The sequence below is a fragment of the Syngnathus floridae genome, chromosome 7 (genome assembly GCF_059516105.1).
Source record: "Syngnathus floridae isolate MCC-2025c chromosome 7, RoL_Sflo_1.0, whole genome shotgun sequence".
Lineage (NCBI taxonomy): Eukaryota > Metazoa > Chordata > Actinopteri > Syngnathiformes > Syngnathidae > Syngnathus > Syngnathus floridae.
In genome coordinates, this window is record NC_142419.1 from 15,689,286 (window position 1) to 15,705,298 (window position 16,013).

At 46.4% G+C, this 16,013-nt stretch overlaps 4 protein-coding genes across 7 annotated transcripts; 3 read left to right on the forward strand and 1 right to left on the reverse strand.

Moving 5' to 3' along the window:
- Positions 1–94: 94 nt before the first annotated feature.
- ilkap (integrin-linked kinase-associated serine/threonine phosphatase) lies at positions 95–2,638 on the forward strand. 3 transcript variants are annotated; one of them, XM_088380301.1, is made up of 10 exons: positions 95–374; positions 682–831; positions 921–1,038; positions 1,139–1,245; positions 1,334–1,427; positions 1,536–1,623; positions 1,793–1,938; positions 2,062–2,181; positions 2,247–2,328; positions 2,469–2,638. In XM_088380301.1, exons 1-10 carry the CDS (start codon positions 335–337, stop codon positions 2,589–2,591), a joined length of 1,068 nt encoding a protein of 355 aa, XP_088236427.1. In that variant the 5' UTR covers positions 95–334; the 3' UTR covers positions 2,592–2,638. The 3 variants fall into 3 exon arrangements, with proteins under 3 accessions (XP_088236427.1, XP_088236429.1, XP_088236428.1); XM_088380303.1 differs by lacking the exon at positions 95–374 and having other exon boundaries at positions 681–818; XM_088380302.1 differs by lacking the exon at positions 95–374 and having other exon boundaries at positions 682–809.
- A 256-nt stretch (positions 2,639–2,894) lies between these two features.
- Positions 2,895–8,848, forward strand: LOC148395583 (arf-GAP with coiled-coil, ANK repeat and PH domain-containing protein 2). Its single transcript, XM_088380259.1, has 22 exons — positions 2,895–3,371; positions 3,453–3,510; positions 3,822–3,941; positions 4,088–4,141; positions 4,215–4,273; positions 4,360–4,543; positions 4,617–4,661; positions 4,781–4,876; positions 4,967–5,041; positions 5,105–5,208; positions 5,377–5,428; positions 5,535–5,635; positions 5,723–5,834; positions 5,913–6,097; positions 6,208–6,277; positions 6,433–6,521; positions 6,593–6,663; positions 6,753–6,916; positions 7,081–7,190; positions 7,261–7,371; positions 7,642–7,703; positions 7,771–8,848. Exons 1-22 carry the CDS (start codon positions 3,319–3,321, stop codon positions 7,884–7,886), a joined length of 2,091 nt encoding a protein of 696 aa, XP_088236385.1. The 5' UTR covers positions 2,895–3,318; the 3' UTR covers positions 7,887–8,848.
- wdr74 (WD repeat domain 74) lies at positions 8,824–10,526 on the reverse strand. Its single transcript, XM_088380295.1, has 2 exons — positions 9,785–10,526; positions 8,824–9,680 (listed from the first exon to the last, which is right to left on the reverse strand). Exons 1-2 carry the CDS (start codon positions 10,394–10,396, stop codon positions 8,943–8,945), a joined length of 1,350 nt encoding a protein of 449 aa, XP_088236421.1. The 5' UTR covers positions 10,397–10,526; the 3' UTR covers positions 8,824–8,942.
- Positions 9,915–15,953, forward strand: iws1 (interacts with SUPT6H, CTD assembly factor 1). 2 transcript variants are annotated; one of them, XM_088380251.1, is made up of 15 exons: positions 9,915–10,166; positions 11,284–11,366; positions 11,491–12,364; positions 12,426–12,482; positions 12,629–12,842; positions 13,073–13,130; positions 13,238–13,341; positions 13,466–13,616; positions 13,704–13,786; positions 13,929–14,058; positions 14,138–14,255; positions 14,330–14,441; positions 15,165–15,221; positions 15,304–15,415; positions 15,501–15,953. In XM_088380251.1, exons 2-15 carry the CDS (start codon positions 11,340–11,342, stop codon positions 15,624–15,626), a joined length of 2,223 nt encoding a protein of 740 aa, XP_088236377.1. In that variant the 5' UTR covers positions 9,915–10,166; positions 11,284–11,339; the 3' UTR covers positions 15,627–15,953. The 2 variants fall into 2 exon arrangements, with proteins under 2 accessions (XP_088236377.1, XP_088236376.1); XM_088380250.1 differs by lacking the exon at positions 9,915–10,166 and adding an exon at positions 10,755–10,981.
- The last annotated feature ends 60 nt before the right edge of the window (positions 15,954–16,013 follow it).

The window sequence follows — 16,013 nt, forward strand, 5'->3', positions numbered from 1 at the left end:
ACTCTATTTTTATTCATTATCGATAGTTGCGGCGCCATATTGCAGTTAACTTCAAAACCGTTAGAGGGCAGTTGTCACTACTGCAGCCCTCCCAACATTTTAAAATGAAGACGAAGAAGACGCCACCTTCAGTTACTTGCAGTGTGCCTTTAGTTGTAAGCTTTAATTTATGAAAAATTAACCATATAGCGTCAAGATTTTTTTTTACCTAGTGAGGGAATTTAATCTTATAATCATATCACTTTTTAGTAAACCATACTCGCTATTGCGAGTACGACCTTCGCCTGTTCATACTGACAGAGGGGCTAAAAAGCTAAGATAGCTCCGGAGAAGAATGGATCTATTTGACGATCTACCAGAGCCCACTCAGACCGGTGAGTGATGGCGGTTTCTCGGGTAAACGAAGAAGACCACCTCGGCAGTAGCCCTGGTTTAATGACAACTGACGAGGTGGTCGTCACCTCATAAAATGCTCGTTATGGGTTACCACATAAATTACTGTTTACCAATTACTTCTATTACTGTTAATAATAATAATATTAATAACTTTAAGATGCCTTTTGTTTGATTTTACAATGTTATCTTAGTTTGCTACTATACGTTTAAAAATGTAGAATGACTAAATTTCCAGATTTTTTGAGACTTCAGCATTTTAACCACGTTTTCTTTGTGTGTTGTCAGGACCTGGCTCAGCCGCCGTTCCAGTCTCGCCTAGATCGGCCAAAAACATCAACAAGGAGGAGAAGAGCACCAAACGAAAACGACAGGGTGAAGAATGTGATGTGCCTTCAAAAGCAGAAGAGGAGGAGGTCAAGAAAGTTTGTAGAGAAGGTTTTCGCTGTTGCCACCATGTTTGATAATGCATGGCATCCATGACGCAGATCGATTTACTCTGTTTTTGTTTGTGTGTACATGTTCAGGTCTCCCAATGTTGCGAGGCTTCGTGGCCGCGAGGCGTGGCGAGCGTGAAGAAATGCAGGATGCTCACGTTCTACTTCCCGACATGAGCAGCTGTTTATCGCCGCTGCCAGCACAAATGTAACAAACACTTTCATTATTTACACACATAAACATCGATGTGATTTTATTTTTCTCTCCTGGTGTTAATATTTGTGAATATTGTCTGGTGTTTCCAAAGTTCCGGGGCATCTTACTTTGCCGTTTTTGATGGCCATGGTGGCACTCGGGCATCACGATTTGCAGCCGAACATCTTCACCACATTTTGGCAAAAAACTTTCCCCGAGGTGAGCAGTAAATATACAGTCTTTGTGAAGTATGGTTGTGGGAACAAAATGCAGGAACGTGCAGAATATGTTTGTGTGTCTTTTTAAGTTGAGAGTGAGAACTTGGACAAGCTGATTAAAAAATGCCTGGTGGACACTTTCCGTCAGACGGACGAGGACTTTCTGAAGAAAGCATCCAGCCAGTAAGACTGATTAGCTGCTGTTTTGGGAGTTCATTAAAAAAAAAAAACTTCAGTGTTTTGTTTCTTTTTTCACAAAAATCTGATCTCTTATTTTGGACCTCCCCCCAGAAAACCAGCATGGAAAGATGGTTCCACGGCAACCTGCATGCTAGTGCTGGATGACGTGGTCTACGTGGCCAACCTGGGAGACAGCAAGGTAATTTCAAGTGTGTCAAACAAATCCTCAAATGGCTTTTGATAAAGCTGTTTGAGCATTAATTGGTAAGATAGTGAGAACAAAGAGCATGTCAATACTTGGACCTTAAGATGAATATCAGGGATATAGAAGAAATGCTCTCCTAGTTTCTAATGGAGCATCTTGGCAGGCGGTGATGTGTCGCATGGAGGAGGAAGAGGGAGACGCCCCCGAGGGGCGGCAGAGGAGGCCGACCACGCTGGCGCTCAGTCGAGAACACAACCCCATCATCTACGAGGAGAGGATGAGGATCCAGAGAGCCGGAGGAACCGTCAGGTACCACTATAAACGTCCGCCTTTAGAATGTAATATCCCAAGTCGGAACTACTAATGAAGACATTTTACTTTAATATTTTCTCTCTCTTTGGTTTTTATGGCTGTGGGTATTTTATGTGGCAGGGAGGGGCGTGTGCTTGGCGTTCTGGAGGTGTCGCGTTCCATCGGAGACGGTCAGTACAAGCGATGCGGCGTCATTTCCACCCCAGACCTCAGAAGGTGTCAGCTGACGGCCAATGACAGGCAAGAACAGGGACACTCGCACACACACATGAAGAAGCAGATAATGACTACTTTGGACTCCTCAGGTTCATCATCCTGGCCTGTGACGGCTTGTTCAAAGTGTTTTCCGCAGATGAAGCTGTCAGATTTGTCCTTGATGTCCTTCAGGTATCTTTTGACTTCTTGAGACTTTTTGTGAGTAATGATAGATGAGCACCAATTTTTTTTTTGTTGCTTAGTCATGAGCCTAAGGGGTTTTTGTGGTTCTACACATGACGGATGTCACATGTAGCTTTGTGTGGTTGTAGGACAGTAAGGTGACAGACAAGGAGGAGCTGTATGAAGCGGCCTGCCAACAACTGGCCAGCGAGGCGGTGCGACGGGGCTGCGCTGATAATGTCACCGTCATCTTGGTTTCTATTGATTTCTGATGCATCCATTGACTTTGTTTTTCAATAAAATACTTGACTACTGTCAATGTTTATTGTTGTGTGTCTTACTCACATATGATACAAATGAGCACTTAAGCAATGAAGAATTTGTGTAGCAAAAATCCATCAATCTGGGTTGCCAACATCCTTCGCGCAAAATTCCTTCCAACTTTAGTTCATTAAAGTAATTATTGCGATCCTTCATTAGTTGGTTTGTGCGTATTTCCACCCGCGCATCCTGATGACGTCATTTGCCTGAGCAATATGGCGGTGTTGCTATGTCAACTATGTGCGCTTCCGGCCGGTGGTTTTAGCGACCCAAAGAGTATACGGACCCAGAGTGGCTAAAGATGTCAAATTTACATTACTCTCCTTTATTTTCAGTAAAAACATTTAACTGCCGGTTTTTAAAATTAAAGATCTCCCGTCCGCTAGATGTCTCTGCATGCTGATTATAACCCGGATGTGGGCTCGCAGCGCGGGGCGGTCAGCGTTAGCATCACTTTTGGAGGGATGGGATGTTGACAGCTGTTCTATCGTCAACACAAGTTTAGCTACATGCAACACAACAAATAAAAAAAACTGTAAATCTCGTCTTTGTCGTTAGCCTGTATGTTGGACGGATTTGTTTTGACTATGAGCAGTCTTAGTGAGTGTTAAGTATCCGGCTACAGATTAGTGTGGGGACAGCGCACTCGGCGACGGTCAAGTTTCCAAGGCCCTCAACATGGACGCGTTGCTGGACTTCTCTGAGTGCGTCTCGGATTCTCCTGCCTTCAGGTGAGCAGCTTTCGCCCGATGAGTTGCCATCACCGACGAGCATGGACTGATGCCTCATTTTTCGTGTATTGTGTTGTTCAGGTTGAACCTGGATCAGTTTGAGGAGGATGTATTTCTTCTACAGACACAACTAGACAAGGTGGGACACTGACTGTACCCTGAAGAAGCCAGAATCCGCACAAACGGTTTAGAATGGTCTATAGATGCCTCAAAATGGCAACAAATCACTTCTTTTGTCACTCCCAAAAAAATCCTTGGCACCGATACTTTTGTTTAAGTGTATCCTCAACATGAGACATTGTGCCTTAGCACCAAGATGCCACAAGATGGCAGCAAACATGTATGCCCAAATGAAGCTCCTCAATTCACTATAATGTAGGCTTCATTGGATTTAATATTTTAATTCAGTGAGCTATTGGTATAAATAGTGTTTTTCGTGCCGCCAATCAGGTCATGAGGTTGTGCGGCAAGATGGTGGAGGCGGGACAAGCGTACAACACAGCCAATCAGATGTTCCTCGCCGGCCTGTCCGAGCTTTTCACACGACACAAGGAGGACGGTGTGATTGCGGTGAGGATCAGTTGGAAACTTGTTTCATTGCATTTCATGTTTTAAATGAATTTGTAGTATGGTTTGATTCTTCAACCAGCCACAAGAGGGCGCTTGTTAACCGCAAGTCACACTTTAGAATGATTGCATCTTTTTTCATGTCTTAGAACTGCCTGAGCCAATTCAAGGAAGGCCTGCAGGAGCTGCTCACTTTCCACGCTGTGAGAGCGCACACACGCAGACACACAAACGCCGACACCCGGAAGTCATGCTTTTATGTGTGTGCGTTTTCAGATGTTGCTTGATCAGAGCCAGCGAGCCATCAGTCATCAGCTCAGCAGCCTGTGCAAGCAGTAAGTACACACGACAAATCCTAATCACCAATCATGTTTTTTGATGGTCTCTCAAACTTAATCAATTGATTATTTTTGTTTTTAAGATTCCTCCCTCAGCTGGCGGAAACGCGCGATGAGTTTGTGCGTATCGGTGACGATCTGGACACGGCGGCGCTGAAGAACGCTCAGGTGTCTCGACACAAGACTGCCGAGGCCGAAAGAGCGAGTCACCTGCTCATCGCCACACGAAAATGCTATCAGCACTTCGCCCTGGATTATTGTCTGCAGGTAGTGCTGAAAACACACACACAGGACATAAGACATGGACATAAATATATTATTTTATTTTTTTGTCGTGCAGCTCAACACGTTCAAGACTCAGCAGAAGGTGGACATTTTGAACTCGGTGAGCCATTTATTACTTAGCATTGATATTGGGACGCAGTTCCTATTTTCATGATTTAAAGCAGAAGTTAAGTCAAAAATTGTCTTTGCAGTGTGACTAAGTTGTGCTGTTGTGTTTAGGTGTTCTCCTTGGTCAACGCTCAGCTGACGTACTTCCATCAAGGCTTTGACCTGCTCAGAGACCTTGAGCCCGCCATGAAGGTCATGGCCACGCAGGTCGGATGCAAACACACAATCGCTTACAACACAAAGTTGAATTGTGAATGTTTGATTTGAACATTTTAATTCTTTTGACTCTGTCTTCAGTTGTGTGAGCGGTCGGACGAGTGTGCGAGTAAAAGGAAAGAGCTGGAGCACAATCACCTGCTGGTTCAGCAAAGAGTAAGTTGCCTTCAAACATCTCTGGCACTGGAAAAATCACAAATTGTGTGTGTTTGTGTGTAGGATGCCTCCGGAGAGACGCTATTCCGATTGTGTGTTGGGAATGATGACATCATTCAAGGTTACCTCTTCAAACGATCCAGAAGGAAGTTGAAAACGTGGAAGAGGTCACATATCTCCTTGTGTTGATGATCTACTCATTTCTGTCCTAGTGGGAAAAAAAAAAAAGCGACCATAGCTTTAAGGGGCACAAACGCAGGCAATCCCAAAAGATTCCACAAGAGGGAGCCAAAAGCACAAACATGTTTGAATTGTATTTATTTTTTCTTGTGCAGATGCTGGTTCTCCATCAGGGACAACCAACTCATCTACAGGAAGTCACACAAAGTAAACCATTCTCATCCATCTATTAATCATGAAGTTATATAATATGTATGCTGTTCATTTTTATGACAGGAAGTGTTGACAACTAATTTTCCGATTGGCCCCTCAGGACGTGTCTATGCTTCTTTTTGAGGACCTCCGATTATGCGCCATCAAGTCTTTGGACGACCTGGACCGACGATTCTGCTTCCAGCTGATGTCTGTTCACAAGTGAGTCAAAAATGTAACACAACTAAAGACGAGACAAATGTTGTGTCCCATATTTGTCCCATAATGCTCTTTATTCTGTCCCATCAGGTGTTGTGCCCTTCAGGCCGACTCTGAGCACGTGAGGCTGGCGTGGATGGGAGCGTTACAAGGCAGCATCGATCAGGCGTACCGAGAGCGAGGCCAAGCCGCTCCCGCACAGGCACGCTCCTCGTTCACTCTGCTACCTCATCAGGGCAATTGTAGAAATAAGAAAAATAATCTTGAAAGTCTCCTGTAGCCTCAGGAGCCTCACCCGTCGAGCGGCGGCGACAACGCTGCGGCCAATCAGAAGACGGCGGTGCTGGGCGCCGCTCTGCAGGGGGCCGGAAATCGCCGTTGCTGCGACTGCGGCGAGGAGGAACCGCGATGGGCGGCCGTTAATTTGGGCATCACCGTGTGCATTCAGTGCTCTGGCATTCACCGGTACACACACACACACACACACACACACACACACACACACACATAAAGTACCCACATATACCCCAAAAAAAAAAAAATTGAGACTTTCTTTTTTTTCTTCCTGTGTGCAGGAGTCTCGGCGTCCATGTGTCCAAGGTGCGCTCGCTCACGCTGGACTCATGGGAAGCGGAGCAACTCAAGGTAAAAAAAAATCTTTAGCTCCTTTCACATTTTATCGTTTACATGTTTTTTAAGGGGTAAGTTGCAATTTGGAGTTGTGTGAATTCTGTCGTTATGTATGTGAAAGGGGTTCACCATTCCGTATCATAACAAGACTTCCTGCCTTTGTGTCATAGCTGCTGTGCGTCCTGGGAAACGACGCCATTAACAATATTTACGAGGCGCGGTGTCACGACAGAATCAAACCCACTACGGAGAGCCCGCAGTAAACACCCGCACGCCTGTCAATCAATCTGTGTTCGATACCCGATGAGTGACAGCTAGTCTCTTTGTCAGTGCTGAGAAGGAGGCTTGGATACGAGACAAGTATGTGGAGAAGGCTTTTGTGAGGCGGAATGATGGCGCAAGTAAGGTTCAGTGCAGGAAAAAAAACTGTAGATTATTTCAAGACTTGTTTCTTTCCATCATTAATGTGATCTAAATCCTTTTGTGTAAGTGCATCATGACGACGTCGAGGCTTCGCCACTGTCGCATCTCTACCGGGCGGCGGTGGCTGGAGACCTGGTCGCCTTGGTGGCGGCCCTGGCCCAGGGGGCGCCGGTAAACGGGAGTGTAGCACAGGAGGAAGGACGCACCGCTCTCATCGGGGCGGCGCAAGGGGTGAGTGCACAGCAGGAAGTCACTGTTATTTAATAATATTTTTTTTTTTTAAATCAATTTGGAAGACACTATGAGAACATTTTTTTTTTTTAAAGTCAAAGAAGGAATAATACAAAAAGTGTTTATTCCTGCACCTTTTTGAGTCATCTGACATTTCTCTGCAGGGGTCACTGTTGGCGTCCGAGTTCCTGCTGCAGAACGGCGCCAACGTTAACCACAGAGACCGAAGAGGGCAAGGAGCTCTCCACGCAGCAGCCACCGCCGGACACACCGGGTCGCTACACGCACACACATGCGCGTATACGCAAACGCACTCAATGTGACGTTCCCATTGGTTGCCACAGGCAGGTGTGTCTGCTGCTGAAGCGAGGAGCTAACCAGTATGCGGTGGACGAGAGCGGACGCGACCCACTGGCCATCGCCGTGGAGACGGCGCACGCGGACATCGTCACGTTGTGAGTTAGTGTGGTTTGCTAATGCTAATCTGCGCTAACACTGTAGCTTTGTAACTTTGGCGGTGCTTCTTTGCATTCTGGGAACTGAACTGTGCCCAAATGGATAATTAAAAATATTCCATCGATTAAGAGGACCTATGTGGGGGCGGGATTATTTAAATTAGCCCAGTTGTGATGTCATAGTGAAGGAGGAGGTTAGATGACTGATTTAATTTGACACTTGATAGGTGGACATTAAAAAGTAATCTTGGCTGATTCTTTTTTCTTCAGGCTACGCATGGCCCGAATGAACGAGGAAATGCGAGATTCCGAAGGAGCGTTCGGAGCTACGGGTAAGTCAGCGAAATTCCAAAATTTCGTTTTGATATTCGCTCAGCGGCGTCCTTGCGGTTCTTCCAGGAGACGACCAAACGTTTCAGGACATTTTCCGAGACTTCAGCAACATGGCGTCGCACGACCCGGAGAAGCTGGCCAGACGAACGTTCAGCCGCGATGGAAATGATGGGAACCCGTGAGTGTCTCACCTGCTTGGTCCAATTGTCCTTCTCAGTCTTAATTGTCACCTGACTCGAGCACAAACTTACATCATGTTGACAAAACTTATCAGTGGTTACAATGCTGCAAATGGTATGATAAATGTAAAACATTTATTTTAATATTTATAAATGATATCAATGATAGTATAACCATTTAAATACTGTTCATTACTTAAATTTGAATATTATAAATTTGATAATGAATCATAATTAAACTACCTAGATATAAATGTGATTTTTATAATAGAATACCTTAAAAAAATAGATATATTCTGTCCATTCAATTGGTTAATCTTATAATTAACCAATTAATTAAAAAAATATTGTTTTAATAAATAAATTAACCAAAATTATTAATTTAACTAAATAAATTTCCTCAAACATTTGTGTTTATCTATTGGTCATTCATGGGAACAAATTTTAATTGTGAAGTCGTCCACATTAGCTATTCTTGTTACCTTACGGGCACTCAAACAGCAAGAAATGAGAACTTGAGCGGGATCACATAACTTGTTAGCCTCACGGCAAAGCTCACGCATGATGTGACATTTTTAACGTTTACTAGGTCACAAAGGGAACTTTTGCCTCATTTTAAACACGTGATCACTTTGGAGGTCACATATGTTTACCTCGCAGCTATGTTGCCTTTTTTTAACATTTAAAAATGTTTTACAGTGAACGTCTCACAAGCCTGCTCATGTTTGTTTATCTTAATGAAGAATTACAAATGAGTTGCTGCTAAAAGAAAGAAAAGAAACATTTCAATGTCCACTAGAACATATTTCACTTTTGACTGTTACTAATGTAATGTTAGTTGTGTATTAAACACAATTTAAACCCACAAAAAAGTATTGCCTCCTTACATGTATGAATTGTATTTCCCTGTTAATATTCATAACAAAGCATCTCCAGGCACTTTAATAAAACGGACTAAAAGGCCATTTTAATTAAAGTTAAAAAATGATAAAAGATGCAAATCCTCCAGGGAACACTCCCATGACATCATTTATCTTTAAATGTCTCTTAACACACCTCTCAGGCTTGAGCTTTCTTTCTTTTCCTCCTCTTCTTCTTCGGCTGTTCCGCTTCTTCTGGTGTTTCCTTCTCAGGATTCTCCCTTTCCTCCTCAAAAGTTGCACTCTTGGAATTCTCATCCTCTAGTGCTTTCCTCTTGGAGTTGTCACCTTCCTCCTCTGGTGTTTCCTTCTCAGGATTCTCTCTTTCCTCTTCAGAAGTTACACTCTTGGAATTCTCATCCTCTAGTGCTTTCCTCTTGGAGTTGTCACCTTCCTCCTCGGATGTTTTCCTCTTGAGATTCTCCTCTTGCTCCTCCACTTGCTCCATGGCATCCCATACTTCATCCACATCGTTGTCCTCCTCCTTAACCTCCTGCCCGGCGTCCTCGGCGTCGTCCAAATCCTCCAAGTTTCGGCTGGCGAGCAGGAGGCAGTTGAGGCGGGATTTTAGGTAAACCTTGTGCAGCACCCGCCGGTCCTCCAGGCTGTGGATCCGCAAGAAGCGGTCCAGGCCGCAAGATGCCACCAGGGGTTGCGAGGCGTGGCACTGCAGACTCCGCACACTCCCGCAGAGACCCTTGAAGCATCCCCGCACCAGGCCTTTTCGTAAGTCCAGCACAGCGATCTGACCGTGCGTGTTCCCGACCACCACTGAACCTCCGGTGGCAGGAAGAGACAATGACGTCAGTGGATACTCCTCGTAGGTGGCCTCCATGACCGGACGACGTTGGGGTGTGGAGGGGTCGTACACGTGGATCTGGTGAGACAAATATGAATAGCGATTGATTTGCATTGCAAAGCTGATGAGTACCTTTCACTTCAATTTTATTTTCACAGCAAGGAATTTTCTTCGGGACTCACCTGGTGGTATCCCGTGCAGGTGACCACCTTGTCGGATCCTGGAATGAAGGCCATGTCTTTGACCCAATGCGGCTGCTGTAGATTCAGCCAGTCGTTCCGCAGGTTCTTAGCGGTGAAAACGGGCTTGTCGGGCTTCTCGAGGTCCCACACTTTGAGACAATTGTCCTTCCCGCCGGTTGCCACCTTGTGCGGGTGCTCTGTGTTCTGTCTCATCCGGGCCACGTCGCTCCCTACGCGGATCTCCATGGCGGGCTCGGAGCTTTCGTCTCTCCATACTTTGAGCACGCCACTATCCACGCACGTCACCAGGGTTGAGCCGCCGTCCGCAACCGCCATCCCGACGAAAGAGCCCTCGGCGGGATCAGCGCAGCTACGGAAGTTGGTAAATTCTCCCTTTTCCACGCTGAATGTCTTGACCGTTCCGTCTACGGCGCCGACCAGGAGCTCGCTCTCGGCCGCGTCGGCCCAGCACAGTGTCCGGACCTCGTGCTGGCGGCTCAGCTGTGAGCTGTTGCAGAAGTTGAAGGCTTGTCTGCGGGACACACTGACGCCCTTCAGAATGCCCGTTTCCGAGCCCAGCCACACGGTGCATGGCCGACTGCTTTCACCCATCTCGCGGGTTCGACAACGGCGTCTACGCGTTCAAGTGGCCGGATTCGACGCTTTGACCCCCGTGATCCAAACACGCGTTTCGTCGCAAGTTGCCGAGTCGCATGTCAATTGCGTCATGAATTTGTTTCCTTTTTGCTTGCTGCTTTACCGCCATCTACTGGAGGAAGAGAATATAGAAAAACACGAGTAGTCATTTGTAAAATTAAAAAAAAAAAATCTATTAGTATCACTATGGTTAAAGATTCAATGATCATGATATTGGTTGAATTCATATGTGTATTTTTTTAAAAACAAAATATTCTTAAATCTGGTTGTAATGTTACGTCACTGGTAGTCGCCGATGACCTCTGCGCATGCGTATATGGCCGGGCCGCACCATTTTGGCTTGTCTTCCTCCGACTACAGGCGGGCATTGAGTTGGTATCCAACCGTCTCTATTTCTTCACGTTTTCTTTGACCGCCTCAATCCGAACAAAGTGTGGTTAATAAAAGAGTTGTCGTGCTTTCCTTTCGTCTAAACTTAACGCCGTCTTCGTCTGGAAATGGACGGAGAAGAGGACGAATTCATGTCTGGCAGCCACTCCGGTAAACACTTTGTCTTTGGTACATAACAAGCACACGCAGTTCTTTCATTTAGCTAAAAACTCTTTCATTCTCGTACACAGTGTGATTTTATTTGATCACTTGTAGAGTGACCTATTTACCAAAAACGTCTTCTCCTCAAAAAGTGTTTTGTTTATCAACCATCTTCAGACCCTGTTGAACTCGTCAACTTTTCTTACGAATATTGGCGAAAATCGAATCTGTCAGTAGCGACCTTTAGCGATGCTAGCATTATTTAGCATGATGAACAGCGTGAATTTTTTTAAAAATGTTTTTCGCCACAGATGACGGAGGCGGAACTCCTGTTCAGGATGAACATCAGGCATCGGATGGCGAGGACATGAGCAGCAACAAACATCATTCTGAGGTCAGACATATTTAACATATAACTTCAAAGCGGCAACTGGTTACTCAACTCTGCAAGTAGCCAACCATATTGTGGTTAGCGGTTATTGAAATCTTGTATTGATGTAACATGATTTCATCTTCAGGACGAGGGGAGTAACAACGAGGAGGCGTCTTACAACAAACATCAAAATGACAGCGACTCGGACAATGACGTCCGACGAGGTGGTGACAGCGACTCCGAAGCGGAAGCGCCTGGTCGCCATGGTGACAACGACCAGCGAAGCGATTCGGAGGCAGAAGCTCCCGTTCGCCGTCATGACCCAGGAAGTGACTCTGAGGCCGAGGCCCCTGTTCACCACAAAGACCAGGGGAGCGATTCCGAGGCCGAGCCTCCACGTCGCCACGCCGACCAGGGTAGCGACTCCGAGGCAGAGGCTCCGGTTCGCCGCGACGATCCGATGAGCGACTCTGAGGCCGAGGCTCCGGGTCGCCGCGACAACCAGGGGAGTGATTCGGAGCCGGAACGCCCAAAGCCCGCTGACAGCGACGATGACTCTGTGGGAAAACGCAGAATGAGCGTGTCGGAGGACGAGGCGCCGGTCAAACACGCCGCTTCAGACAATGAGGAACGGGAGGCTTCGCCCCCCGTGACGCGCAGGGGGAGCAGCTCAGACATGGAGGAGGACAGAAATAAAGCAGCAGCGGCGGTGGAGAGTGACTCTGACAACGAGCACGCCAAAGCAAAATCCGCTGCCGACAGTGACTCTGACACAGAGACGCCGCCCAAACGCAAGACAGCGGCGGCACTGAACTCTGGCGATGAGTCCGATGCACGCCAGGAAGAGGCCGAGGAAAGTGGGGGAGGCAAATGGAAGGCCGTCATGCGGTCGGACAGTGAGAACGAGGAGGACGGTGGCGGCGAGGAGAAGAAGAAAGCCGCCAATGTCGTGGGAAGTGACGGAGAAGCGCAAGAGAAGCAGAAAGGCTCGGACAACAGTGATGATGATGAGCAGCCAGGTAATAAACTCAAAATACTGATGACCTCAATTGATCAGTTAATCAATTGTTTGTGTTACAGTGAAGAGGAAGAAGGCCATCGTGTCAGACAGTGAGGACGATGAGATGGAAAAACCAGGTGAGACAGGGATGTTACTTTTTAGATTAATTTGTCCTGTGAAATAGTTAGTTTAAATTTAAAAAAAAATTACATAGTAAGACTTTAATTTTTTTCTTTATCTGTAAATGACCCAGTTTTCCAATCCTATCTTGTCATATCCTCAGCTGTCAAGAGGAGTCGCGCAGTTTCCGACGATGACGACAACTCCGACAGCGACGCCGAGTCGGGCGGAATCGACAAGAGCATGGCCGCCAAGCTCCGGGAGCTGGGCTCCGACAGTGGCAGCGACGACGACGACCGCAATAAGGCGGCGGGGGAGAACAAAGACGAGAAGGCGCTCTTCGGGAGCGACAGCGACGACGACGACAACCAGGAGGAGTGAGTGCACCATCTTGTAGCTTTTGTTTTTGCTCCCGTTTTTATGAGCTGAATTTAAATATGTAAGACTTTAAGTCCACCCCCGAAAATGTCAATCATATTCAACGCAGCAGACAGGATTTTTGTACAATACGTTACGTTGTTACTCATATATTTTTTTCACCTTCAGTTCAGGCCAGGGGGGGCTTCGAATGATTTTATATCTGATCTGTGTTCTTTTTGACTTAAAGAAAAATGATCGCAGACATCTTTGGAGAGTCTGGCGATGAGGAGGAGGAAGAGTTCACGGTGAGTACTACACGTGCAGCACATAGTGGGTGCTACATCTACACCAGCTTGTTTGTGTGTGTGCCAGATGCTACATGCTAATGCTACATGTGTATTTGTATATGCAGGGCTTCAACCAGGAGGACCTGGAGGATAAGAAGGAGGCCAAGGAGAAGCTGCAGAAGATGGAGGACTCTGATTCTGATGAGGGAATCCGTCACAGAGGCCAAGAGTAGGCGTTGACACACGCACATTTTTCTATTTTCTTTTGTATAGATCCCTCAGTGGAAAATTTTTGGACATTGAAAGAGCAATTTTATTGTTTTTAACTTTTGCCTTTGCCTGTGTGTACTCAGTATCAGCTTCATGTCCGACTTTGACATCATGCTGGCTCGCAAGAAGGCCATGAGCGGCAAGCGGCGGCGTCACAGAGACGGCGGAACGTTTATCAGCGACGCCGACGACGTGGTCAGCGCCATGATCGTCAAGATGAACGAGGCCGCGGAGGTCTGACCGGCAAACTTGCACGAAAAAAAAAAAACCATTTAGCAGCTAATCCATCATCCTAAATTCATTTTGTTTTTCTTCTTCCAGGAGGACAGAACGTTGAACAGTGCGAAGAAACCGGCGCTCAAGAAGCTCACTCTGCTGCCTCAAGTGGTCATGCATCTAAAAAAGTAAAAAGAAAATTCTTATTTATGCACGTAGAATGAAACTTTTTGTACAAATGAAACTCTCAATTCACTCGGTTGCACCGAGATGCCACAAATGAAGATATCAAAGATTCAAATCCAAGGTCTCCTTTGTTCGCTTGCTCAGGCAGGATCTGAAAGACACGTTCATCGACAGCGGCGTCATGTCGGCCATCAAAGAGTGGATCAGCCCGCTCCCCGACAAGTCGCTGCCGGCACTCCGGATCCGAGAGGAGCTGCTCAAGATCCTGCAGGAAGTGAGTACAAACCAAGCCAGTGTGTTCTAACAAAGGTTCAAACGGACAATCAACACCTGCTTTGAACTTTTGCCTTCAGCTGCCCAGCGTCAGTCAGGAGACGCTGAAGCACAGCGGCATCGGCCGCGCCGTCATGTTCCTCTACAAGCACCCCAAAGAGTCCAGATCCAACAAAGACCTGGCCCTCAAGCTCATCAGTAAGACCTCCTTACTAACACAAGCCGCTTCTTCCTCTTCTCGTCAAACTCACTTCCTGTCGTTGACGTCGCAGACGAGTGGTCGCGGCCCATTTTCGGCCTGACGTCCAATTACAAGGGAATGACGAGAGAGGAGCGGCAGCAGCGTGACCTTGACCAACAGATGCCTCAGCGCAGACGACTCAGGTAGACCCCAAAGAAGCGCTTCCTTCCTCGGCTGCACATCCTGCCTTAACGTTTCCTCTTTCATCTGTAATACGAGCTCGAGTCCTCACTAGTCATCATCACCACGTTCTACTCTCCAGTAAGGCTGGGCAATATGGCCTTAGAATATAAAGTCAGATCATCCTTAGAATTAAACCTGAATCGATTAAAAAAAAAAAAAATTGGCAAATTTGCCCAGCCCTATTTTCCATTGTCTGCTCTTCGCTCTTTCCTCCTTTTCCTACCTTCCTCTTCTTCGTCCTCAGTCATCCACAGAGGGTGGAGAGAGCCGAGGAACCGGATGTCTTCTCTCCACCTAGCAGGTTCTCTCATCTCGCATGTTACATGTTCAAAACATGTGACTACTTGCTTGATCTTTTTCCTTCGCTTGGGGTTGGGGGGGGGGCCTACAACGGAATTTACAATCCCCTAAATTGGAAGAATTGAATGAGTTTGTTAGAATAGAGGTCATGCCGAACTAACTGTTTGTTTTCCAACACGCGTGTGCACTGAGGTTATTACCATTAACAAAACCTAAAAATGAAAAAAAAACAGGGAAAATTATTTTTACTTATCAGACTTCTGAATTATTTTCTTTACTGGTTATTGTTTGCAGTAACCCGCATGAGACTTGGGTCGAACAGACCCGGTCGGTCGCGTCCACGCCCAAGCTGACCTCTTCTTCCATTTTTTTTGTCTCTGCAGTTCTGCGGGACAAACTCCCCGTCGAGACCTGGAGAAACAGCTGACGGGAGAGGAAAAGTAAGCTTAGTGGAGACCATCAAATATTTCAAGTAACAACAATCAAAGTAGACAACCTAACATATCGTGCACGTGTCCACAGAGCGCTTCGACCAGGCGACCCGGGTTTCTGCGCCAGGGCTCGAGTACCGATGCCTTCCAACAAAGACTACGTCGTTCGACCCAAATGGAACGTCGAGATGGAATCCAGCAGAGTGAGTCACCATGTTTTGCAATTTGAAAACTATATAGGAATGTTGTCACTAAGGAAGTAAATGAGTTGCCATTTTTTCTCCCCAGGGTCCTGCGAAGAAGGGCTTGTCTCGAGTGGACAAGCAGATGCGGCGCTTTGCGGACATCCGACGCCTCACAAAGACAGGACATGCCGTTAAAATCAGCGTGGAGGGAAATCGCATGCCACTCTGATTTTAACTTCTCTAGGAATTCTTTTCTTCTCTCAGTTGATTTTTGTTCTGTTCAGCTCTACACAAGAGTTCTTACTCTTTTAATCCCCGTCTATTCAGAGCGTCAACTTGGTAAGACCTTCTCAGTTGTCGCCATGATAAGGTGAAATGTCAAGTTGTCAATGGGAAGAGGCTTAAATTAAACGGGAAGTCACCGGTGATGTCACATCCTCACCGTTGCTGCCTCCTTAAATCATGCTGATGTCCAAGGTCTAAGTGTAGAGCTTTTCTGTGCACTGTTCTGTTGTGGGTCCAGGATATTTTTTAATAAAAAAAAAGTTAAAATCAACTAGCCTCTATCTCTCCCTCATGCTTAAATGTCATCGTTGTCGCTATAAAGAAATAACAC

Coding starts and splice junctions, on each gene's coding strand:
- LOC148395583 (XM_088380259.1), top strand. CDS start 3,319: ATGGACGCGTTGCTGGACTTCTCTGAGTGCGTCTCGGATTCTCCTGCC. Junction 6,917..7,080: donor TCATCGGGGCGGCGCAAGGG/GTGAGTGCACAG, acceptor ATTTCTCTGCAG/GGGTCACTGTTGGCGTCCGA. Junction 7,704..7,770: donor AGGAGCGTTCGGAGCTACGG/GTAAGTCAGCGA, acceptor CGGTTCTTCCAG/GAGACGACCAAACGTTTCAG.
- iws1 (XM_088380250.1), top strand. CDS start 10,939: ATGGACGGAGAAGAGGACGAATTCATGTCTGGCAGCCACTCCG. Junction 12,365..12,425: donor TGATGATGATGAGCAGCCAG/GTAATAAACTCA, acceptor TTTGTGTTACAG/TGAAGAGGAAGAAGGCCATC. Junction 13,617..13,703: donor AGATGAACGAGGCCGCGGAG/GTCTGACCGGCA, acceptor TTCTTCTTCCAG/GAGGACAGAACGTTGAACAG.
- ilkap (XM_088380301.1), top strand. CDS start 335: ATGGATCTATTTGACGATCTACCAGAGCCCACTCAGACCG. Junction 1,039..1,138: donor TCGCCGCTGCCAGCACAAAT/GTAACAAACACT, acceptor GTGTTTCCAAAG/TTCCGGGGCATCTTACTTTG. Junction 2,329..2,468: donor TTGTCCTTGATGTCCTTCAG/GTATCTTTTGAC, acceptor GTGTGGTTGTAG/GACAGTAAGGTGACAGACAA.
- wdr74 (XM_088380295.1), bottom strand. CDS start 10,396: ATGGGTGAAAGCAGTCGGCCATGCACCGTGTGGCTGGGCTCGGAAACG. Junction 9,681..9,784: donor CCTGCACGGGATACCACCAG/GTGAGTCCCGAA, acceptor TTGTCTCACCAG/ATCCACGTGTACGACCCCTC.